This window comes from Sorex araneus, chromosome 4 (genome assembly GCF_027595985.1).
Source record: "Sorex araneus isolate mSorAra2 chromosome 4, mSorAra2.pri, whole genome shotgun sequence".
NCBI lineage: Eukaryota > Metazoa > Chordata > Mammalia > Eulipotyphla > Soricidae > Sorex > Sorex araneus.
In genome coordinates, this window is record NC_073305.1 from 44,082,597 (window position 1) to 44,106,933 (window position 24,337).

Genomic DNA, 24,337 nt, shown 5'->3' on the forward strand with positions numbered 1-24,337 from the left:
TGGGTCACACCTGGCAATGCACAGGGGTTACTTCTGGCTATGCACTCAGGAATTACTCCTGGTGGTGCTCAGGGGACTATATGGGATTCTGGGAATCCAATTGTGTTGGTCCATGTAAGGCAAACGCCCTACCCGCTGTGCTATCACTCCAGCCCTGAAACTCCTTTTCTTGACCTTTGTTCCTGCTGTCTCTTCCTCTTGAGGGTGGGTCCAGTCTTCTCTGGTTTGGGCTAGCTGAGGGTTAATCAGATTAAAGGGAAGAATTAAAAGAAGGAAACTGAGGGTTCTCCAGTAATTTCCTTCAGGCCCTTTCTGTAGGGAGGGGCTCAGTCTCCTCAGGGTGTGCTGCTGGAGAAAGTCTTAACAGATCTTGCGTTCTGTGTCCATAAGGTGGGTCAGACTTAAGACTGGTGACTTTAAATTTCATTACCACGGTGGGGAGGGGAATGGGGCCCTTCCCTAGTCTACCTGCTAACATCAAATGGGCGTGTACAGAGTGCCGCAGATGACTGGGTAGAGAAGACAACTGGGCCACTTAAGTCATCTGTTCCGATCAGAGGAGAAAGGATCTGGAGCAGTCTGTCCTAATTTATGGCCCGCGTGTTGATCTGCTTCTGTCTAGAACTGGAAGAACCCAATTACTACCCCTTGACAGATGAAAAGTGAGGCATCAAGGCAAAAGTGGCTTCCCCCTCTAAGCTTTTGAGGATTTTTCCCCAGCATCTCCATTCATTGGGCTATTGGGCTAAAAACTTGTGTTATTATAGCACACTCTGACCCTGTCCATACTGATAGCTGCAATAACTTCCTAGGGCTCATTGCCTTCTTGTCATATTTGGGTTTATATTTATGAGTCATATCTGGAGGTTTTGGTTTATGAGCCATATCTGGAGGTCCCAGTGATGTTGGTGGGCCCCACGGGTGACTTTCGTGAAGCGGGGAGGAGAAAGACGGTCACTTTCTCTCCTACCGCCTCAAACACCCGGGACCCACGGTAACTGGGTTCTTGTCTCGCTCGCGGAAAAGAATTTCAGGAGTAGACAAGCAGTGAAGTAAATAGATTTTATTCAGAGGTTTCTGAGGGAGGGAGGAAGGGATAAGTGGAAAAGAAGAACCAGTAGGAGTAACGCGCTCAAGAGAGAACGCGGGCTTCTCCAAGGGTGGAGGAAGCTCTACACACATCCTAGCACTGGACACGAAAGCATGAAAGTACACATCTCAAGGGGGGAGATGCGGGCGACACATGTGCTCGGCCACATGGCACAAGCAGCACATGGGCTCAGGCAGCATATGCGCGCCCTTCCTTTGTTCAAGGTGTCTTTTATAGGGTTTCTGCAACCTGCCCCCACGTGGGGGCTTCTTTCCAGGTAAAAGTCCGTTGCTAAGGTTACCAGGGAGGCTGGGTCTTCCTTAGGCTGGATCACATTATAATCAGATTAAGGGAGAGGTTGACAGAATTGAGGAACTTCATGGGGAGGGGTCCAACCTCCTCAGGGTCTGCTGAAGGTCTTATCAGGTCTGTTTTCTGTATCCACAAGGTGGGTCAGTCTCAGGATTCTCCTTCCTAGAGGCTTTGTTAATCTGTTTCATTGCCAAGGGCCTTTCCCTATCTACCTACCTACATCACCAGGGGTCACTCTCAACCTGTGGTGCTTGGGAGACCATTCATTGTCAGGGATCAAACCCAGGACCCTTACGTGCAAAGTCTACACCCTTTGAACTCTCTCCCTGGCCCTTCTTGCCCTCTTCAATAAGCATTAGTCAGTGTACTGGCCCCGAGTGGGTTTGCCCATTTACAGTGATGGATAAGTGGGGGGCACATTCACCATTCACCAGCCTGTAAACTTGAAAGAAATCAAAGATGACATGGTACAATGGAGCCACCAAAACAGCTCAGAAAAATGACAGCCCTCAGGGCTGAAGCCATAGTACAGCAGACAGGGTGCTCATTTGCTTGCAGCCAACCTGGGTTCGATCCCTGGCACTTTATATGGCCCCCTGAGCCTGCCAGAAGCAGTACTTGAGTGCAAAGCCAGCAGTTAGCTCTGAACACTGCAAGGTGTGACTCAAAAATGAAAATAAACCGGAAAAAAAAAATGACAGCCCTCTGAAAGATTCATTATCAAAGCAGAGCTTGACCTGGGCAACAGAGCAGACATGGCCCACGTGGAAGGACACACACCTAGCACATGTGATGCCCTGAGTTTAATCCCCAGCACTGCCTGGCCCCCTGAGTACCACTGGGGATAGATCTTGTGGCTTTGTGCATTGCAAGTAGATCAGTAAAAGAAGACTATTCACTGCTCTCAAATTTCTTGTCATATTCACACATAGTTTGGCAGGGAGTTGGTGCCTGGGTGCAAACAGTGCAAACTTGTGTGTTAGGAAGGGGTGGAGGTATTATGAGGACCCTGTGATAAACAGTCTCAGGAGTGCTGTTGAAGAATTGTACCTTTTTGCTATCGTCAGTGGGTAGATACTGAAGGTTCTTAAAGAACTTGGACTATTCTAGGGAGGGGGCTGGGCAGGAGGCAGGATCCTCTGTCTGTTGGTTTCTACTGCCACATTCTGGGCATGCGATAGTTAATTGCAGGATATGAGCCATCAGGATGGAAAGGAAGAGCTGGTCGGATGGCGGATGGCGTCAGGATGTAGGCTGTTTGAATCTCCCCTAGGTCAGCTGTTTTAGCCAACTCCCTGTTTTCCTCCCGCCAGGCATCTGTCTTTCAGAAAGTGCTTGATCTCTGGGACTGCAGCGATAGTACTGTGGGTAGGGTGTTTGCCTCGCACACGGCCAGACTGGGCTTAATCCCCGGCATCTCATGTAGTCCCCCGAGTGCTGCCATGAGTGATCCCTGAGCACAGAGCCGATTGTAGGCCCTGAGCATTGCCGGATATGGCCCAAAAAAACAAAGGAAAAGACCTCCCCCCAAAGAGAAATGCATATGGTGGGGAGGTAGAGAGATAGTACAGCGGGTAGGGATCTTGCTGTGTACCTGGCTGACCCAAGTTTGATCTCTGGCTCCCTAGGTAGTCCCCGAGCCCTGTCAGGCATGATCCCTGAGCACAGAGCCAGAAGGAAGCCCTGAGCACTGCTGTGTGTGGCCCAAAAGCCAACAAAAGAAATGCAAATGTGGGGCACAGCGGGTAGGGCATTTGCCTTGCATGCGGCCGGACCCAGGTTCTATTCCCAGCATCCCATATGGTCCCCCAGCACTGCCAGGAGTGATTCCTGAGTGCAGAGCCAGGAAAACCCCTGTGCACTGCTGTGTGTGACCCAAAAAGCAAAAAAAAAAGAAAGAAAGAAATGCAAATGTGTGCCCCTATGGGGGAAGACACCCTCTTTGTCTTAATGTCTTGCATCTTATTCCAGAGACCTGGTGGATGAAGCAAAAGACTATCACCTCATGCCCGAGCGCCGGCCGCACCTGCCAGCTTTCAGAACTCGGCCTCGCTGCTGCACGTCCATCACTGGGCTGATCTATGCTGTGGGGGGCCTCAACTCAGCAGGTACCTTGCAACTCCGCTTTGCAGCACCCTGACTTGACTCTGTGGATCAAGAGCAGCAAGCAACCCAGGCTAGCCCTGCTCCTCTCTCCTTTCCTTCCCTGTCACCACCCTTCCCTCTTCCCGGTATGTCACTGCTCCACAGTGACAGAGTCAGCTCTTCATGTCATTGAATCAGAATATCAATGCCAAGGAGGCCTGGCAGAGTCCCCGAGGCCTCGGCTCCTTACCCTGCAGCGAGGAAATCCCAGAGCACTATGTTCACATGGGTGTTTTGGCAGAACAAGGACTCAGGCCCCAATTCCTGAGCCAGCACTCTCTTCCCTTGTCCCACACCGTCTGGCATTTCCTATGGCCTGGACAGGATGCAGTCAGTGACCTGGTTCTCTTACCAGCTAATCACATTGAGTCATAGGGAACTGTGAGCTTGGCTCTGAGAATACCCCCACTAGGAGGGCTCTCCAGAGATGGAGGGGCCGCTGCTTCTGCACCTTCTTCCTCCTGAGAAGCACACACGTGCTTTACAGTCAGCGTTATGGCAGTTCTTGCATTAGACAGCATCCACCTGGGCACCGCTGCAGGGAAGCAGAGGAGCAGCAGGGAGGGCAGCAGGGACGCCTGCCTACTTGGCACGGGGGAGAGGCCCAAGGTGCCGCCATGGCTGCTGGGAAGGCCAGGCCTTTCCATAGCATTAGTCTAGGTTTGTGGGGGCGAGGAGCTGTTGGAGTGTTGTTCAGTTTTTCATTTGAAAGTTAGTATTAGGGTGGGTCTGAACTTGCTGCCTCTTAACTTCAAGCAACTCAGAAAAGTGAAATCCTCCTTCAACTAATAGTTGTAGGCAGATGGCAAGGACCTTTAGTGCCTTAAAGCAGAGTCAAACAGGCAGGGGGGTTATCTGCAATCATAACTACTGTTTATTGAGCACTTGGTATATTCTCAAGCTGTTAGGTGCTTTGCCTATCATATCGATTTAATCTTCCGGCAGCTTCTCCATAATTCTCCATTTCACATGTGAGAACAGAAGGCGTAGAGAGAAAGCCACTGGCCATCTAGGGAGCGAAAGGTCAGCATTGGGACGTATGTCCTTTCCTCTGGGCAAGCCTCCTTGCCAGAGGAAGGCTTCAGGGAGACTGTGTATGCCCCCTGAAGAAAGACCCTTCATCTCTGGCTTGAAGCACGTGGAGTATCTTGTTAGAACTTGAAATTGGCCTCTGCAGAAATGTCTCCTGTCTGATTCTGATCGTCCTTTAGGAGTAAGGTTTGAGGTTATCTTGGCCGAAATTGCTTAGCGGGCCCTTCTGACGAACAGGGCGGGGAAGAACCACTAGAGTCAGGAGCATCTGGCGTCTTGTTAGTGATGCCCATCAGCTGCGATCTAAACAAGCGGTCTCATTTGTTTTAATTTGAGTAGCAAATTTTTATGCAGGTGATTCCCTGAATGTGGTGGAAGTGTTTGACCCCGTCGCCAATCGCTGGGAGAAGTGCCATCCCATGACGACAGCCCGCAGCCGCGTCGGAGTGGCTGTGGTGGACGGGCTGCTCTATGCCATCGGCGGCTATGACGGCCAACTCCGGCTGAGCACTGTGGAGGTCTACAACCCAGAGACGGACGCATGGACCAGAGTGGGAAGCATGAATAGCAAGAGAAGGTATTCTGGAAGCCATTGGTGCAGCACGAGCACATACATGAGCCTCTGGGGAGCACCATGCTAGACAAGCAGGGGCACACAATAAAGTAAAACAGCTTTGGCCTAGGAATTTCCTGCAAGCCAGGCCAGCCACTGCCGGCACCTCCTGGGAGCAAGCCCCCATCTACTTAAACGTTAAATGCCTGCCTTGTCTTTGAGGAACCTGGGGAGTCAAGACATGGACATGTGGAAGTTGTATTATTATTTTAATTGCCAGATAAGGACTGGAAATGTGTATTATGGAAGATTCAAGGAGGGAAAGAAACTGGATTGGACCATCTGGAAGATTTCAGGGAAGAGGTGGGATTAAAGTTGAAACTTGGGAAATAAGAAAGATTTAACTTGATTAGTGATAAAAGGAAATCCAGGGAATTTTTCCTTGATATTTCCTTTCCCATCCCCCTCCCCCACTCCAGTCCCCAAGAACTGCGCAGGAGTAGATGAATCATAGTGACCAAGTTTTTTACTTGAAGTCATCACACATTCTCCCAGGCGTGAGCACATAGGTCATTGGAAGTAACCAAGTTTGTATGTCACTTGACACAGACTAGGTACTTGTTTCCTCCATCATTTGCCTGCTCCTGTTTCCTGAATAAGAAATGGAATGGGCCTAGGACCTTCAAATTTAGCTTCCGTAATGCTAAAGTGACAGGTGGCAGTTTTGCCTCCGTCAGATATGAGTGGAATTGTGGCACATGGTTGGGTGGTGGGAGCGTGGGGTAGTGGGGCCAACAATTCTCAAGGATGTAACTTGTTAAGTTCTTCCACTCTTCTGCCCTTGGTGCGACCTCATGATATCTTGACTCTGATGTTTATCTTTTCGAGACTGAGAAGAGAAAGAGGGGCTTGGGATAGAAGTCAGTGGTAAAGCATTTGCCTCATATACGTTAGGCCCTGGTTTTCATCCCTGGTACAGGCACATACACACACACACATACACTCTCTCTCTCTCTCTCTCTCTCTCTCTCTCTGTCTCTCTCTCTCTCTCTCTCTCTCTCTCTCTCTCTCTCTCTCACATAAGGTTTTTTTTTGTTTGAAAGGGGCACTAGACCAGTTGTTCTTCAAGGGCTTCCAGCTTTATAATTCTGTGTGGTCTAAGTATTTGCCTCACAGGCCACTTTGTCTGGCCATGCTTAGGTTTCATTACTGATCAGGTGATATGGCAGGAAAAGGAATGAAGTAATTTCACATGTGGTGAGGAAGAAGAGTCTGTGGAAGAACTTTGCTATGTCAAAGTGTCATGATCGCGACAAGGGTGCTCCGCACTCAGCATTCTTAATTAAGCCTGCAGCCTTGAGCTGGGAGGTGTCTGTCTTTGAAACAATAAAACAAGATCCATAAAGGGTCCAAGCAGGTTTTTTTGGGAAGAAAATAATCTGCTTTTGAGATCTGTTCCTCTCATGGATCTTTTTTCCCACCATCTCATCTCCACCTCAGATGCTTCCCTGTCCTGTTGTGTAGAGACTGTGCAGCTTTCTGGGGCCTCGGGTGACTCATTGCTCCACGTCCCCAGCCTCATATGCCTTTGACTGCCATCAGTTGCTTTTCCTTGTATTTGTGCTCTGGGCCGGAGGAAAGTCTTCTGGGCATTCATTTCTTTTCCTTGCTGTGATTAATGCCCTGTTATTACTAGTATAGGCCTGGTTCTGTGCCATCCCTTTTAAATTACAGACTGCTTTAAAATGTTCCTAATCACTTTTCTCCTGACATCCTATGTGATTTTCTGTTCTATTAGTTAGTGACAGCCTCCTTCCTGCCATCATTTTTTCCCTTCTAGTCATCTAGGCTGCTTCCATGGGTCATTCTAGTTCACACTGATCCATAGTTTAAACTCTTCTTTCTTTGCTTTTATCTCTATGACTTATTTGATAGTTAATCTCACTGTTTTGTTTTTTGTTTTTTTTTGTTTTTTTTTTTTGCTTTTTAGGTCACACCTGGCAATGCACAGGGGTTACTCCTGGCTCTGCACTCAGGAATCACCCCTGGCGGTGCTCAGGGGACCATATGGGATGCTGGGAATCGAACCCGAGTCGCCCGCTTGCAAGGCAAACGCCCTACCCGCTGTGCTATTGCTCCAGCCCCTAATCTCACTGTTTTGTGGCAGCTATTATTCTTTCTCCTATCATTGGACCCATTTCTTTTTTGTTTGGGGGCCACACATGCTCAGGGATTACTCTTGGCATTGCACTCAAAGATTACTCCTGGCTGGGGCTGGAGTGATAGCATAGCGGGTAGGGCGTTTGCCTTGCACGCGGCCGACCCGGGTTCGGTTCCCAGCATCACATATGGTCCCCTGAGCACCGCCAGGAGTAATTCCTGAATGTAGAACCAGGAGTAACCCCTGTGCACCGCCAGGTGTGACCCAAAAAGAAAAAAAAAAAAATATTACTCTTGGCTGTGCTTGGGGGACCCTTTTGGGATGCTGGAGATCCAACCCTGGTCAGCTGCATGCAAGGAGAGCGACTGTCACACTATCACTTTGGGCCCCTCTTGTATTATTTCTTGGGTTCACTTCTCAAATAATATGTCTGGTGAAGTCACGATCTTGCCGCAGTCCTTGCCATGGCCAGTCCTTTTTAGGTTCGTTTAGGAAGGGTCAGTTACAGTGTGCCTCCCAGGGTCATTGTGTGATCAGTTTGACTCACTGTGTACATTTGAAGAGTGGTGATGAGGCCAGCATCCTTTATTTTCCTGCTTATTTGACACCCAGATTTGTTTTTAATCTCTAGCATCAAGTTTGAAAACAGCAAATCAGACAACTAGGCACTTGTGTTCGTTTCTCAAGAGGCTTTGTGGAGGATTAGATGATCACACCAGACTCGTGGATCTTGGATATTAGAAGAGCCTGTGAACAGTGGGGGAGTCAGGCTGGGCTTGTCTTATTAAAATTGCAGCATGCTTCTCTTTAGACAGTTTTTGAAAGGTGGACCCAGCTTCCTTGGGCTGCACCTACTTGCCTGTATAGTTGGTTATGGAGATATTTTCATGCGGGGTGTGGTGAGGATAGGAACTGGCTGGAGATCTGACACTTGTAAGAAGTGCACCATGAACAGGAGCTGTTCAGCACCCACTTAAACAGAGTAAGGGCTATGCATAACGAAAAGATTAGTTGCAAGAAAAAATTAACCCAGTAACTGCGTTGGGAGCCTGTTATGTACAGTGTTGAGCTAAAGTGTTGAGCTGGCACTGATGAAGACCAGGAGTTCTCCACTTGCCCAGCAGTACCTCTGGGTATCAGATCATGGCACTGTAGAGTTCTAAGCACTAAACCCGGTGCCCTCGGAGGGCACATGAGGGCACGTGCCATATAAATGTGCTGTGGAAACTTGGTAAATGATGGAGAGAGTGCGTGGATGAATGGGTAGGCCAGGTGCCGTGATAGAGAAGCTGCCCCAGGAGGGGCTCCCAGAGACTCATTCCGCTGAGAGAGTTTTGAGGAGAGAAAAATTTGGCCTGAGCCTTAGCAGTGAGTTAGACCTGAGCATGGGAAGGTGGAGGAACGTTTCTGTTCTCACAGGGATTGAGAAGAGATGACAAGGTACCGCTGGGCAGTGGGTGGGAAGCCAGAACCCCCACAGGGCAGCTTCTTGCCCTGCAAGTTGATACGTTTGCTGAGTCACAGACCCTGGGGCTTAGGTCTGTTCTGAGGAGAGGCCGTTGATTTCTTCGTGAGCATGAGAGGCTGCGCATCTGGACTGACCGCTCTGTCCATTTCAGTGCCATGGGGACAGTCGTGCTGGACGGGCAGATCTATGTCTGTGGGGGCTACGATGGCAACTCGTCTCTCAACTCCGTGGAGACCTACTCACCTGAGACAGACAAGTAAGGATTTGGCTCCCTGGGGCACCCTGAGCTCCCTCAAAAACTCACACTCACCTTCTAGACTCAGAATACCATAATCAGTATTTACTAACCCGGGCTTTGTGAATGATTGAATAATTGAAAAACAACTAATCCACATGGATGCTTAGGAACTTTCATATAATGGTCTGTACTTTCTAACTAATCAACCCAGTTTTGGTAAAGGCAGCGGTGGGGGATTGGGCCATACCTGGTGATGCTCAGGGGTTAATCCTGGCTCTGTACTCAGATATTACTCCTGACAGTGCTCAGGAAACCATATAGGATGCTGGGGATTGAATCCAGGTTAGCAGCCTGCAAGGCAAACAACAAACAGCCTGTACTATCTTTTCAGCCCCAATCATCTCATTTTATTGAAAAAACAAAGGGTGAGGGGGGAGAGAGAGAAGAGAGAGGAAGCAGAGAGAGAGGGAGCAGAGAGAGAGAGGAGAGAGATGGAGCAGAGAGAGAGAGCGAAGGAGCATTTCTTATTTATTTAGCTTTTTTGGGTCACACCCAGCAATGCATAAGGGTTACTCCTGGCTCTGCACTCAGGAATTACTCCTGAGTAATTACTCCTGAGGAATTAATCCTGGCGGTGCTTGGGAAAGCATATGGGATACTGGGAATCGAACCTGGGTCAGCTGTGTACAAGGCAAACTCCCTATCTGCTGTGCTATCACTCCAGCCCCAGAGAGTAAGCATTTCTTATAGTAGATCAGATATGATTTGGAAAAAAGTATAGATCTAGCCATATAAGCTTAGAAAACACTGGTGTATATAATACCACTAGAGTCCTTCTCTTTCCTTAATTCGGGACTGAAAATAAGAGGTGAAGGGACTTGCTGACCTCCTTTCATATGCCATCTGTCTTCATGTTAGAGGATTCGTTTGTGAAACACTCATTGAAAACCACTGGCAGGCTCAACTCAAATTTGTCATTTTGGTATTTGAATCTTTAACAAAATTAAGCCCATTAGTTTAAATAGATTTATTAGAATTCTTCTAAACCAATATTCCCTGCACTCAGCTAACTTCCTGTGTCTCCGGCAGAGTAATCTAAGATCCGTAAATAGCACTCAGCCTCAGGGCTTCCGTGATCATCCTGCCTTGGGGCCTGCTGTCTCAAGCCATTGGGTACTGTGGGGCGCCTTGATTGCCTCACAGTTGTGAAGGATGTCTTCCCAGGCAGGGAGACCCATTATGGAGAGAGAATGAGAGATGTGCAGGAGGAAGATTCGGAGATAAATAAGTGCACCTCATGATGGAGAAACAGCTGAGGGGTGGGACAGGACAGTAAAGGAAGTAGAACCAAGTAGAGAACCATAGTAAAGAACTTGGGACAGTACCTTCAAGGAAATAGGAGCTGGGGGGGTGGGGGATGGGGGTGGTGAGGGTGTACATTCAGGGGAGGGATGGGACCAGTCTAAGCACCAGACCTTGTAAGGAGGCTGCTGCAGCGATACAAGTATGAAGCCATAGTATAGCAGTGGTGTGGGGAGGGGACAAGCAATGACTAGGAGACTGTCTAAAGGGAACTTAGGGCCGAGAAGTAGGACAGGGACCAGGGGTCTTGCCTTGCACAAGGCTGACCCAGGTTCAGTCCACAGCATCCTATATGGTTCCCCCCAAGCATCACCAGGGGTGATCCCAGAACACAGAGCCAGAAGAAACCCCCTAAGCATTGCCGGGCACGGCCCCAAAACCAAATAAATAGAGGGAACTTGGTTACCACAGGCATGTGGAGGATAAGGAAAGCTTAAACATGCCAAGCTTTATAAATAAAGCACAACTACCAGACAACTGGTGATCCCAAGAATGATGCCAGAAGACGGGAGGAACCTATGCGTAAAAGACTGTGCTTGGAACTTGCTGGCTCTGAGTGCCAGCAGACAAGAGCAGTTCTCAAAGGCGGTGGGGAGGGATGCACAGAGATGGGGAGTTGTCCAGGCTCAGCCAACTGCTCAGCCAACCCCTCTGAGCAGCCTTGGGAGGACAGGAACACCGAATCTCACGGTCCCCTCCTACTTTGGCTCTTTCCTGAAGGTGGACAGTGGTGACCCCGATGAGCTCAAATCGCAGTGCTGCTGGGGTTACAGTATTTGAGGGCAGGATATATGTGTCAGGCGGCCACGACGGTTTGCAGATCTTCAACAGTGTAAGTCTGGGCTCTTCCTGGGCTAAGGGCACACACTCCTTCCACCTCTGAGAGTCGCTTTAGAAAGGCAGCTCTTTGAGCAGGTGTCAGCCGTGCCCTCACTGGGTGCGGCAGCATTGAGAGGGGTCATGTCCGAAATGCTCCTGGGCACCGAGGAGGGGCAGAGGATAGTCCTGTCACCCTGCCCAGTTCTCCGAATGCAGCCTGAGACCTGTGTGGTCTCAGCCCCCAATCAGTTACTCAAGGGGTAAATTTGCGCAGTTGCATTCTTCTGGAATGTGGTTTGAAATTGCCTTTCTTATGAATAAGCCCTTAAGGGCCATTAAGTGGCATTTCCTTTGACCCAGGCCATACTTTGCATGGCATTCAGCCCCTCCCCCCCAAACACACACCCCATTCTGGCCCTCCATAATGGCGCTCCTTCAGGCAACTCCTTCGGACGTTGCTTGAGATGGGAACATAAAAAGGTCAGGTTAGCCAGTGGCTTCCGCTGTCCCTTGAACCCTGGAGCAGGTGCACTGTGCAGGAATCTGGGCATCAGAGCTAGAGCCAGAATAGACTCCCGGCAGATCTCGTTCCTTTGGAGTTTCTCACCTCAGACTGCTGGGCCCTGGGAAGTCACCATCACCGTGGACTGAGCCCGGACGCTGACCATCCCGCCCCTCTGCCACTCTCCCCCTTACAGGTGGAGCACTACAACCACCACACGGCCACCTGGCACCCCGCAGCACCCATGCTCAACAAGCGCTGTCGGCACGGGGCCGCCGCCCTGGGAAGCAAGATGTTTGTGTGCGGGGGCTATGACGGCTCCGGCTTCCTCAGCATTGCCGAGATGTACAGCTCCGTGACTGACCAGTGGTGCCTGATCGTCCCCATGCACACGCGCCGGAGCCGGGTCTCCCTGGTGGCCAGCTGTGGGCGCCTCTATGCCGTGGGGGGTTACGATGGACAATCCAACCTCAGCTCCGTGGAGATGTATGACCCAGAGACGGACCGCTGGACATTTATGGCCCCCATGGCATGTCATGAGGGCGGGGTTGGGGTCGGCTGCATCCCTCTCCTCACCATCTAAGGCCAAGAGGGAGGATGCGGTGGGGCAGGGATCTGGTACAAACAGGCACTTTCTCCCAGGCACGGTCCCTCGTCGAGGGGCAATACATGAGGAGAGGGGTGGAAAGGCGAGCTCACCTGAGGTCGAGCTTTCCAGGTGCTCAAGTTTTCCCTCACTGTGCTGCTCTGGTGACCTTCACACCCGAGGTCCTCAAGAAGTACAGCATGGGACAGAAGCCCCTCAGGGTCCCACAGCTGGCAACACAGGACAGCTTTGCTGGTCTACACCTCCACAGGCTCCATCCAAGTCCAGCTCCCACCGTCGCTGCGCAGAGAGCCTTCCATCCACCTGATGCCGCTCCTCGCCTGCTCTCACCAGCCCCGCTGTGCCCAGCGTGTGGGCAGCAGGGTGACTGCAGGGGCCTAGCCCCAGGGGGAGACTGGGGTGTGGCCGGGACAGGCAGGACAGGCCCGGTGCCCCCCTGCCTGTGAGAATGCAGCCACAGCTGTGGGCTGGCTGCCTCCAACTCCTCTTGCCATCTCCTGACTCCCATGGCAGGAAAAACAGGGACAACCTGCTTTTTCTTTGTTTTATTTGGGGGTTTCAGTGAGGTCTGTTTCATTTGATTCAGGAGTAGCAGAAGATGGAATAAGATACTTGAAAGATATAGAAGGGAATTTCCACAAAGAAACACTTGAAAGAAACTGGAAAGAAAGAGATGCTTTTATAAACGAATTTTTTTTTTTTTGGGCAAGAAGAAAACATAAAGGACACTAACAGCAAATAAATACCTGTTCAAATGAAAAGCCACCCCACATGAAAAAGGGCAGATTTTGCCCCTCCATTCGGATCCAAGGGTCCTAAGGCCTTGCGTGGCACTTGGGGTCTCCTCTGAACCCCGGTGTGTCTGGGATCAGTGCCCTTCATTTAGTCCTGCAGCAAGGTGCTCACGGGGTTTGTCTTCACACCCGCCATCAGAGGACTTTTTAATCACAGGCTTCGCCAGTCGACCGAAACTGCCACTCTTCTAGGTGGGAGCTGCCCACCATCCCCACAGGCTCCAGGTATCCCTGTGGCTGCCCCCCACTGCCACCATGACACCCGTTCACACACACACACACACACACCAATACACCCATCCATCCATCCATCCATCCATCCATTCTCATTTCTTACTTGACCAGCAGGAAGTAGCCAGTCTGGCCAGAATGTCACTTGCCTGTCTGCCATTCTTGGATAGCTTTCCTCCTGGTGATACTTCCGGAGCACACTGACCATTTGTACCTCTAGAGCCTAACCAGGGACATGGTCCTTCCGCCGGCCATTGACTGGCTTGGTCCAGTAACCTCGTCTTCCCTGCCAGTCCACTACTCTTCCATCCACTCGCCAATTCCAGGGGTCTGGCCTCCCTCCTCCTGGCCCTTGGCAGACTGACCAGCAAAGGTAGACTTCTACATTCAAGTAAAGCTAACTTTGTGACGTAAAAAAAGAACTAAAGGTTGAATGAATCTCTTGCTGCTGTACAGAACCGATTTTATATTCCTTCCACTGATCTTCGTGAATGACCTCTTGAAGAGATTCCTTGCTCCTCCTCCCACCCTCCTGGATGGGATCTTGATGTAGCAATGTGGGGACCAAATGGGAAGACACTTCCTGTTACCAGTGCACCGGGCAGTGGGACTGTCCTCAAACTGCTGCTGCCAAAATCTGGTTTTCCGAACTTCTTCCAGTAGAGACTGAAAGAGGATACAATTCCTGTAGCACAAGACTGTGTTTTAGGGTGTCGGTCTCCACCTGTTGATCTCCTGTCATTGCTGCCTGCCTGGGATGGCCTGGAAACCTGTTCACAAAGGCACTGTGGTGCCTGGGACAACCGTCCCACCCCAGGCCTGTGAGGTTTACCAGTGAGTGCAATCGCCATGTGTCCAGAAGGAAGGACCTTTGTAGTCTGCCACTTAGGATCTGGGCCTCTACTCCAAGCACTTGAAAATGTTTATTTTAAAAGACTTAACAATTTGATAGTTTAGGCTGGGCTCGTGGTGGAGCCCCGGCATTTCTCACTCCCACTCCATTTGCCCCCAGAGCCAGACTTTGGAAGAACGTTGGAGTCTTCATTTCCTGTTAAAAAGGAGTGTAGCAGTGCTTCTCTTATTATAAGCCCCTTTTTGTGAATTTGAAACAGCACTGATGAGCCTGGATTGTGAAGGTTTCAAGAATCACTTGGGGCTGAGTGAGCCAACCCCTAGACCTTAGGATGCTGGCCCAGCTCTTGCCTTTGGGAATGAATAGATCATTTTTCTCTTGACTTTTGTTGCTCTTGTAGTGGGTCTAAGCCCACTTCTGCTTTCTGGTACAGAAGTTTACATCACTGTACCAGATACCAGTGTTTCCAAGATGGATTCAGTGCTTTGATCTAGGCTCTGAGCACAAGTGAACAAACTACTATTTTCACATTCTGCCATTGGTCCCTTAATCTGATGGGGAAGACTAAATGGTTGATTTGGCCTCTTCCTGTTGGAGCCTTCCCAGTAGCACCATGAGAAAAAGGGACAGAGCCAAGCATATTGTGACAAGGCTATGACATGGAGGCAATAAAGCTGTGCCCAATGGTGCTTGGAAGTCTAACCCAGCTCTGAGCAGGGGATGGTGACATTCACTGTCCTGGGGCATTTTCCTTAGGTATCACACAGAGCCTTCTTTTCTGGGTTTCAGCTGAGATCAAAGCCAAGATAGGAACTAAGGGCCAGCCTTTGACTTGGCCACAAGAGATGTGACTAGATAAAAATTCTCCCTACTACCAATTTATTGTTTTCCAGAGAATCTTATTCCCTTTTATTTATAGAACGCATGTCTTTTGTGTTAATAAACCAAAGATAAATAAAGAGTACACTCCTAATATCTTTTTGCCATTTCTTGATTTATTTTTTTACATCTTAGAAACAAATGATATTTTTGTTGAATTCAGTGGGGGGAAAAATGCACTGGAGAGATAGTGGGCAGATAACTGGACAGTGAGCAGACTTGCGTTCAATCCCTGACACCTGACATAGTCCCCCAAGCCCCACGAGGAATGATCCCTGAATGAAGAGCCAGGAGTAAGGCCAAAACACATATTCAACAAAGTGAAAATGTTCCTATCAAAATAAGGGGAAAACCTGATGTAAAACCAGTCTTTGGAGAGATGTCAATCTCTGGTGAAAAATATAAGGAAAGGCTTCATTAATGTGTTTGCTAGTCTATCTGTTCCTGTCTGTCTGTTTCATTTCCTTTGTCTGATTTCCTCCCACTATAAAAGAATCCCCTATTGGAATGTGGCAGGTCAGGGGCTGGAGAGATAGTATAGGAGCTAAATCCACATATGCCCTTGCGTGTGGCTGCTTCTGATGTAACCCTGATTTAATAAACAGTACCACTAAGTATGACCCCCTGAGCACTGCCCCGGGTGAGTCCCCTCCACTCCCCAAGAAAAAATTGACAGCCTGGAACCAAAACCACCAGCTCCTTTTTATATTCTGTGCCTGAAGTGCTCAGTTCTAATGCACTTAAAAGTCACTGGAAAATTTTAAGCACAGATTTATTTGTAGAGTCCTCCCCAGAGAAGTATTCCCTTGGGCTGAGGTGCAGCTCAGGCACTGCCATGCGGTGGCTCTCCTTGATGGTTCCCATGTTCCTGAAGTGTGAAAACTGAACTGTGTCAGCTTGCACTTCCCCAAATGTAGTCACATTCCAGATCTGCCTTCCTGAGATTACACCCGGAGTGTGGTAATGGTAGATGTTAGGAAACTCCTCAGTCACGTATTCTCAAGTCAGCTAGCTTACAGTCAATATACCATCACTGGTGATTCACGCTCTCGGCTTGATCCCAGAGATTGGACATACACAGGCAAGGCATGTGCCTGACCGCTGGGCCATATCCCTGACCCTGACAGACTTTCTTTTCCAGTTTCGGGAGGGTGTGTTGGCTGGCATACACATTTCCAAGCACATCTCACACCCAAACATTGGTGATGCTCACTGGTCCTCTTGGTGATGCCCAGGGACTAGGTTAGTGCAGCAGCTCATTCTGCTGCATAAAAAAACTGCCTTAGACGGGCTCAGCCACTCGGCCCACTCAGCAGTTAGTTGTCGGTATTGAGAAGAACGAAGGGCAGGTTTTCAGCTCTCCGAGGGGAGCCCTTGAATCTTGACCTACAGCACAGCTGACCAGCCATCTTGATGCAGTGGGGGTAAGGTCCGCTGCCTTGGAGAAGCAGAATGCAACGAGGGAAAGAGAAGCAACGTAGAGATTTATTAAAAACAGACATCTCTGTACTGACAGAGAGGAAGCCAGATTATCTGCAGGCTCTCCTGTAGGAAAAAGACTGGATGCCTATAAAATAGACCTTTTTTACTTGTTTTGTTTTGGTGCCACACCAGACAGTGCTCAGGCTTACTCCTGGCCATGCTCTCAGGAATCACTCCTGATGGGCTTGAGAGACCATATAAGGTGCTGAGGATCAAACCTTGGGTTGGCTGTGTCCCAGGCAAACACCCTACCTGCTGCAATATCACTCTGGCCCATATAAAACTGCCCTTCACATATAATTTACCCTTCCTTGCTTGAGCCCCTGGGTCAAGAGTAGCCCCGTGACTTTTGCTGGAGCTTGTCTTTAGCCCTGCTTATCTTTTTTGGAGTCCTTTGGACTTCTCTCCCCTCCTGAGTCATGCCTGAGTTCATCGAAACTCAGAGAGATTCCAAGACACAGAAGGGGAAGACAAGTTTATTTCATCACAAAGGGTCATAGGATTCTAACCCACTTGACAAAAGTTTCAGATATTAAGGTTGTTTGTATTTATACTCCAACACTACATTCCAAACTACCAGTTAAAATCTTGCAAGATTAATGACATTTGTACTTACATCTATATCAAAAAGCAACTTTTCTACATCCTAGTAAGATGTAAGGAGAACAAGATACATTTCACCCAAGCATCAAAAGGAAGAGCAAGATACAGTTCACACAGGAGCAAATGATCTGTTACAGCCTCAGCGGGGGCTGGAGCTGTAGTACAGCGGGTAGGGCGTTTGCCTTGCACACGGCTGACCTGGGTGTTCGATCCCCAGCATCCCATATGGCCCCTCAAGCATTGCCAGGAGTAATTCCTGAGTGCAGAGCCACGAGTAACCCCTGTGCATCGCCAGGTGTGACCCAAAAAGAAAAAAAAAAAAAAAGACTCCGGGCCAGACATGCTTCCTCCCAATCTTTCTCAGCACAGATGTTGACAGTAAATCCTATAGTCAGTACCACGCTGTGGTTCCTAATTACTCAGAACCTAAATGGGGTGGCGATGGAGGGAAGATGGGAACCCTGGTGAGAGATGCTGATACTGGTGGTGGGATTACCGTTGAAATATTATATTCCTAGGGGCTAGAGCAATAGCACAACGGGTAGAGCGTTTGCCTTGCACGTGGCCGACCTGGGTTTGATTCCCAGCATCCCCTATGGTCCCCTGAGCACCACCAGGGGTAATTCCTGAGTGCAGAACCAGGAGTAACCCCTGTGCATCACCAGGTGTGACCCAAAAAGCAAAAAAAAAAAGAAAGAAAAATATTATATGCTTAAAACTCAATTATCAGTAACTTTGTAAATCTCAGTTCTTTAATTAAAAGTTTATTTATTTCTTTTAAAAAAAATCTAACAGCATATGGATTCTGTCTTCTTAAACTTTAACCTATGAGGATGTTGGTGTCCTTAATTAAGTGATATTTTAGAGGATTGTAACAATGACTTTAGCATAACAATTAAAATAATTTGGGGATATAATAACTCCTAGCAATAGACCCCACTCCTCTTCCACCCAAAGCCAAGCACTAACCAGTTCTTACTGCCGCCCCAGTACTACATTATGTAACCAAACAATTAGAAGGGAATTACATAGTTCTCAGAAAAATTATCCCAGACTTAAGTGTTCTTAATTCCCTCTCTAATGGCATACAGTTGTTTTTGTCTCAAAGGGAGCTGAGTTCTCTACTTAATTCTCTTTTTCTAGGTTTGCAGTTGTGGATAAATTCTTCACAACTGCTGCTTCTTCCCACTTAGCCTCCCTTAGGGGTCTCAGGAGTTCTTCCAACAGGATAGCATCTCCGGTCAGCCCGGTGCCCTCCCTCTGCTTGTCCTTGATTTTCATTCCAGGTCACTGACCTGTTTGTCTCTCACCAGAGAATAGTATAAGTGCCTCTCCTGTACCTTGAATATAGGCACAGCATCATGATATTTTGTTTTGCTTTGTTTTTTGGGGGAGTAGGTTTATTTAATTTGTTTTTTATTTTAGGGGGAGTTGTTTGTTTTGGGTTTGGGGTCACACCCAGCAGTGTTCAGGGTTTCTCTTGCTAGTGCTGGATGGACCATGTTGTGCTCGGGAATCTAACCTGGGACTCTGAGGGGCTGGAGAGATAGTACAGCAGGTAGGGCACTTGCCTTGCGCAGCCAACCTGGGTTTGATCACTGACATCTCACATGGTCCCCCAGCACTGCCAGGAGCAATTCCTAAGTGCAGAGCTGGGAGTAACCCCTGAGCTTCTTTGAGTGATTCCTGAGCATCTCCAGGTGTGGGCCCAAAAGGGGGAGCAGAGATAGAGCAGTGAAAGGACCCCCGACTAGGGCAGCATTAAGCTTCAGACACCTGCAATTCTCCATCGAAAGGTGTTATAAACCTTGTCCTTTTTTTTCTTTTTTTGTTTTGTTCTGGTTTGGGGGCCACACTAGACAGTGCTCAGGGCTTACTCCTGGATCTGCACTGAGGGATCACTCCTGGTGGGACTCTGGGGACCATATGTGGGGATCAAATTGAGATCAGACACATGCAAGGCAAATGTCCTACCCACTGTACTATCACCCTAATCCTACCGTCATGTCCTTTTCTGTCTTAACCCTTAGCACCCAACAATTTGTCTCTCCTAGACATTTAGTATTAAAGAAACATATCCTATGGGGTCTTTGTGTCTGTTTGTTTTATCCATGTTGTAGAATATCAGTGGTTTGTTCCCTTTACTGAACAGTGTTCCACAGTCTGAACAGATCACGTTATTTATTCATTTCCTGCCCTCCCTCAGCAGTTGATAGATATTTAGATTTTTTCCTAGTTTGAAACTATTATGTATAAATCCTTGTGGACATATTGGATATATATTTTCATTCCTTTAGGATAGAGTATTTTTTAAAAAATTTTATTATTGGGGCCAGAGTGATAGCACAGCGGGTAGGGCATTTGCCTTTGCCGGGTTCGGTTCCCAGCATCTCATATGGTCCCCTGAGCACCGCCAGGAGTAATTCCTGAGTGCAAAGCCAGGAGTAACCCCTGTGCATTGCCGGGTGTGACCCAAAAAGAAAAAAAAAGTTATTATTGAATCACTGTGAGATACAGTTACAAAGCTTTCATGTTTGAGTTTCAATCATGCAGTGATCACTCATCCCTCCACCAGTGCACATTCTCCACCACCAAGGTTCCCAGTATATCTCCCTTTCCATCCCTCCCCAACGCTCCATTGCAGACAATTTTCCTCATACTCTCTCTCTCTACTTTTGGGCATTATGGTCTGAAGTATAGATACTGAGATGTTATCACGATTGTTCCTTTATCTATTTTCAGCATACATCTCCCATCCCGAATAATTCCTCCAACCATCATTGACTTAGTGATCCCTTATTTATTCCAGCTGCCTTCTCCCCAGCTCATGAGGCAGGTTTCCAGCTATGGGGCAATATTCCTGGCCCTCGTGTCTACTGTCCTGGGGTGTCCGTCTCTTATGTTATTTTATATTCCACAAATGAATGCAGTTCTTCTATGTCTGTCCCTTTCTTACTTCTTTCTTTCCTTTCTTTCTTTCTTTCTTTCTTTCTTTCTTTCTTTCTTTCTTTCTTTCTTTCTTTCTTTCTTTCTTTCTTTCTTTCTTTCTTTCTTTCTTTCTTTCTTTCTTTCTTTCTTTCTTTCTTTCTTTTTGCTTTATGGGTCACACCTGGCAATGCACAGGGGTTACTCCTGGCTCTGCACTCAGGAATCACCCCTGGCGGTGAGAACCATATGGAATGCTGGGAATCGAACCTGGGTCAGCCGTGTGCAAGGCAAAAACCCTACCCGCTGTACTATTGCTCCAGCCCCTGTCCCTCTCTGACTCATTTCACTGAGGATGATACTCTTCATGTTCATCCACTTATAGGCAAATTTCATTACTTCATCTCTCCTAACAGCTGCATAGTATTCCATTGTGTAGATATACCAAAGTTTCTTTAACCAGTTGTCTGTTCTCCGGCACTAGAGTTGTTTCCAGATTCAGGCTATTGTAAACAGTGCTGCAGTGCACGTACAGGTGCTTTTTTGCACCCTCGGGATATATTCCCAGAAGTGGTATTGTAGGATCATATGAAAGCTCAATTTCTAGTTTTTGAAGGAATGTCCATATTATTTTAGGATAGAGTTTTAGGAGTAGAAAATCTGGGTGATTCCATATGCTAAGTTTATGTTTAACATTTTTTTTTTGCTTTTTGGGTCACACCCAGCAATGCACAGGGGTTACTCCTGGCTCTGCACTCAGGAATTACCCCTGGCGGTGCTCAGGGGACCATATGGGATGCTGGGAATCAAACCCGGGTTGGCCGCGTGCAAGCCCTACCCGCTATGCTATCACTCCAGCCCCAATGTTTAACATTTTTAGAAACTGACCAGCTTTCCCAAAGTAGCTGTACTATTTACATTTCCATCATCCGTGTCTGAATGTTCAGGCTTCTCTATGTCTTAGTCAACTCATGGAATTGTCTTTCATTTTGATTCTATCCATACTGGTGGATTTAAGTAATATCTTGTGCTTTTAGCTTACATTTCTCTAACAACTAATGGTTTTAAGCATCTTTTTGTGTGCTTATTAGACATGCATATTAGATAAAATATCTACTAAAATATTCTCCATTTTAAAATTGGACCACATGTGTTAATGTCATGTGTTTGTAAGAATTCTTGACATATTCTGGATACAAGTTCCTTTTTAGATCTGTGATTCACAAATATCTTCTGCTGCTCCCAGACTATGGCTTGGTTTTTCTTTTTTTTTCCCTTGATGTTTTTATTGGGGGAGTATACCCAGGGTTCTCTGGGGGCACTATTTGGGCTCTTTGCCTGGCGCTCAAGTGACGTCAATCATCTGTGGTGCCAGGATTTGAACCAGGATCATGGAAAACATAGCTGCTTGCAAAGGCAAATGCCTTTACCTCCTTTACTTTCTCTCCAGCCCTTCTTTGTTTTCTTAATAGTTTCTTTGGATTATAAAAGCTTTATATTTTAAAATTTAGACACTCATTTACAAAGCTGTTGATACCAAAGTCTTGGTTCCAGCTCAAAACCCACCACCAGTGTCAGTCTCCCCCCACTCATGAACCAAGGTTCTTCTTCCTTCTACCCACCCCACCTCCTTAGCATTCTCACTTGGGTTTTGTTTCTAGACCCTGTGATTTACATAGTTTTTTACAATACTGTTTCAAGCATACAGTGTTCCCACATGACCCCACCTCTCCATCAGTGGCCCCAGACTTTCTCTCAAGCAAACATTTTTTAAAAAAACCAACTTATTTTCACTTGGGTCACATGCTTAAAATAATATTGACTCATACAGTTTTGTGGTTTTATTTATTTTTGTTTTTTATTTTGGGGCCACATTTGGCAGTGCTCAGGGCTTACTCCTGTGTCTGTGCTCAGGGATTATTCTTGGCAGAGTTCAGGCGACGATATGGGATGTTGGGGACTGAACTCAGGTCAGCCACATTCAAAGCAAGTGCCTTACCCGCTGGTCTTTCTCTTCTGCACCTGACTCATATGGTTTTAATGAACATAGTTGCCTCACCTCTATACCACTGTAATGTTCAAGACCAATGAATACCTTTCCCATCAGTCTGCCTCCTCATCCACCACCAACCCCACAACAAATTTTTAAATGTTGATGTAGTTTATTGAGTATATGTATATGTGGAGGGGGCGTAGGGAGGGGGACAAGGATCAAACTCAGGTCTCATGCAAGTAAAACATGCATTTTGTCACTAAACCACATCTCTGGCCCTAATCAGTTGCTACTTTTATGAATCATGGTTTGGATATTATATCTTTTATATCTTTTTAAATTTATAAAACAAAGCTCCCGGAAGAGAGCGACGCAATTTTTCCTGGAGCACACGACTACATTTGCAGCCACGCGACCTCTTTATTTTTATTTTTATTTTTTATTTCATTATTTTTTTTCCTGCACAGCAGAGCCTTGCAAGCTACCCGTTACGTATTTAATATGCCAAAAACAGTAACAACGTGCTCTTCGTGTTCCTGGAGTGAGCAGACGCCGTTGGGCGACATTAGCACGCAACAGGGACAAATGAGGACATTACTGGCGCCTGTTAGAGCAAATTAATGAACAACAGGATGACAGTGATACAGTGATCTCTTTAAATTGAATCACCATGAGATGCAAAGTTATTCATCATTGAGTTTCAGGCATACAATGTCTGAGCACCCGTTCCGTCACCAGTTGTCCTTCCCTCTACCAATGTCCCCAGTTTCCCTCCCATCCCCACTCTCTGGCAGGCACTTCTTCCTTTTTTCGTTTTTCCTTTTAGGCGCTGTGGTTAGCAATACTATTACCGAGAGGGTATCATGCACATCACTTTATCTCTTGTCATCCACAGTCACCACTTCCCTCATTGTCATAGTGGTCCCTTCCCTGTCCTAATCACTGCTCACCACACTGTGGCAAGCTTCCTACCAAGGACCAGTTGCTTGCCTGATGTTATATCTTTTTAAAAAAATTCTTTTATTTCATAAGGTAGTTCACACTATTTGATTATATTTAATATTCAAATACTAATCCCACCACCATTACACCTTCCCACCATATTTCGGATGTGTCCATCCTGAACCCCAAACCCTGTCCCAAAGCAGAACCTAAATAACATATTTTTTATTGCTTGTTATGAAAAACCGCTGAAAATGCTACAAAAAAAAGTATCCTTAGAGAAAAGAGTGTGAAGATTGTTCTATTTCAACAGGGGCCATTAAGCCCTTCTGTAAGAGATCACTAACATGTTGTTAAAGGTTGAGCCTTGTGTGCTTTTATATATATATCCATAAAAATATGTACATATTTCCCTCTAAGATTGGTTGCCTACTACTTTGAACCCCATCAAATGTGGTGCGGTACTCTTGGGGTATGGGTAGGGTGTGTGGTATGAAGTGTCGCATGGCCGCAGATGCAGCCGCATAGTCCAGGAATAGGTTCACTCGTGGGTGAGGCTCGGCCCCAATGCCTGTGGAGAGCAGCCTTGAGCATGATGGCAGTTGAGTTCTGGAGGTTTCTGGCTTCCAGGGCTGAGTCCCTTGGGGTGGGGAGGGCTCTTTGATGTTATACCTTAATTTTTTGCCCAACCTAAGGTTATAAATTGTTCCAATAGCTCTATAGTTTAAGTTATTTTATGGGTGTGTAGTCCATTTTGAGTTTTTTTTTGTTTTGTTAATCCTTTTTTTTTAAATTATTTTTTGGCTTTTTAGGTCATACCCGGTGATGCTCAGGGTTGACTCCTGGCTCTGCACTCAGGAATCACCCCTGGCGGCGCTTGGGGGACCATATGGGATGCTGGGAATCGAACCTGGGTCGGCCTCATGCAAGGCAAACACCCTACCCGCTGTGCCATCACTCCAGCCCCAATCCTATTTTTTAATCATTCTGAACCAGGGAAATAGCTCAACATACTGAAATACATGCTTTGCAAGTGAGAGGCCCAGGCTTGATCTTTCATGCTGTCTGGCCCTCCCTAGAGCACCACTGGTTGTGCCGCTGGAAAAAAAATTATCTTTTCATGCATAGATATTACCTATTTGTTCTAGCATGCTCTTATAAAAACCGCTCTTTCATTTGTTTTGATAACTGTCTAAATCAGTCTACCATAAATGTAAGGAATTATTTCTAGATTCTTTATTCTGTTCCATTGATCCATATGTTTATCACTGAGCCAATACCACACTGATTATGTGATGTTGATTATTCCACTTACCTCAGAGTAAGTCCTAAAATTAGATTTTAAA

The 24,337-nt window shown here is 47.3% G+C and overlaps 1 protein-coding gene across 3 annotated transcripts in view; it reads left to right on the forward strand.

The window, feature by feature from the left end:
- KLHL18 (kelch like family member 18) overlaps window positions 1–15,142 on the forward strand; it is a 49,595-nt gene extending 34,453 nt beyond the window's left edge. Inside the window, exons 6-10 of one of the 3 annotated variants that reach the window (XM_055134896.1) lie at window positions 3,374–3,510; window positions 4,919–5,156; window positions 8,913–9,017; window positions 11,082–11,193; window positions 11,879–15,142. In XM_055134896.1, the coding sequence (XP_054990871.1) occupies window positions 3,374–3,510; window positions 4,919–5,156; window positions 8,913–9,017; window positions 11,082–11,193; window positions 11,879–12,265 (979 nt within the window). In that variant the 3' untranslated portion in view covers window positions 12,266–15,142. The remainder of the gene's footprint in view (window positions 1–3,373; window positions 3,511–4,918; window positions 5,157–8,912; window positions 9,018–11,081; window positions 11,194–11,878) is intronic. The other 2 variants (XM_004614506.2, XM_055134897.1) reach the window with 2 other exon arrangements.
- Window positions 15,143–24,337: the final 9,195 nt, after the last annotated feature.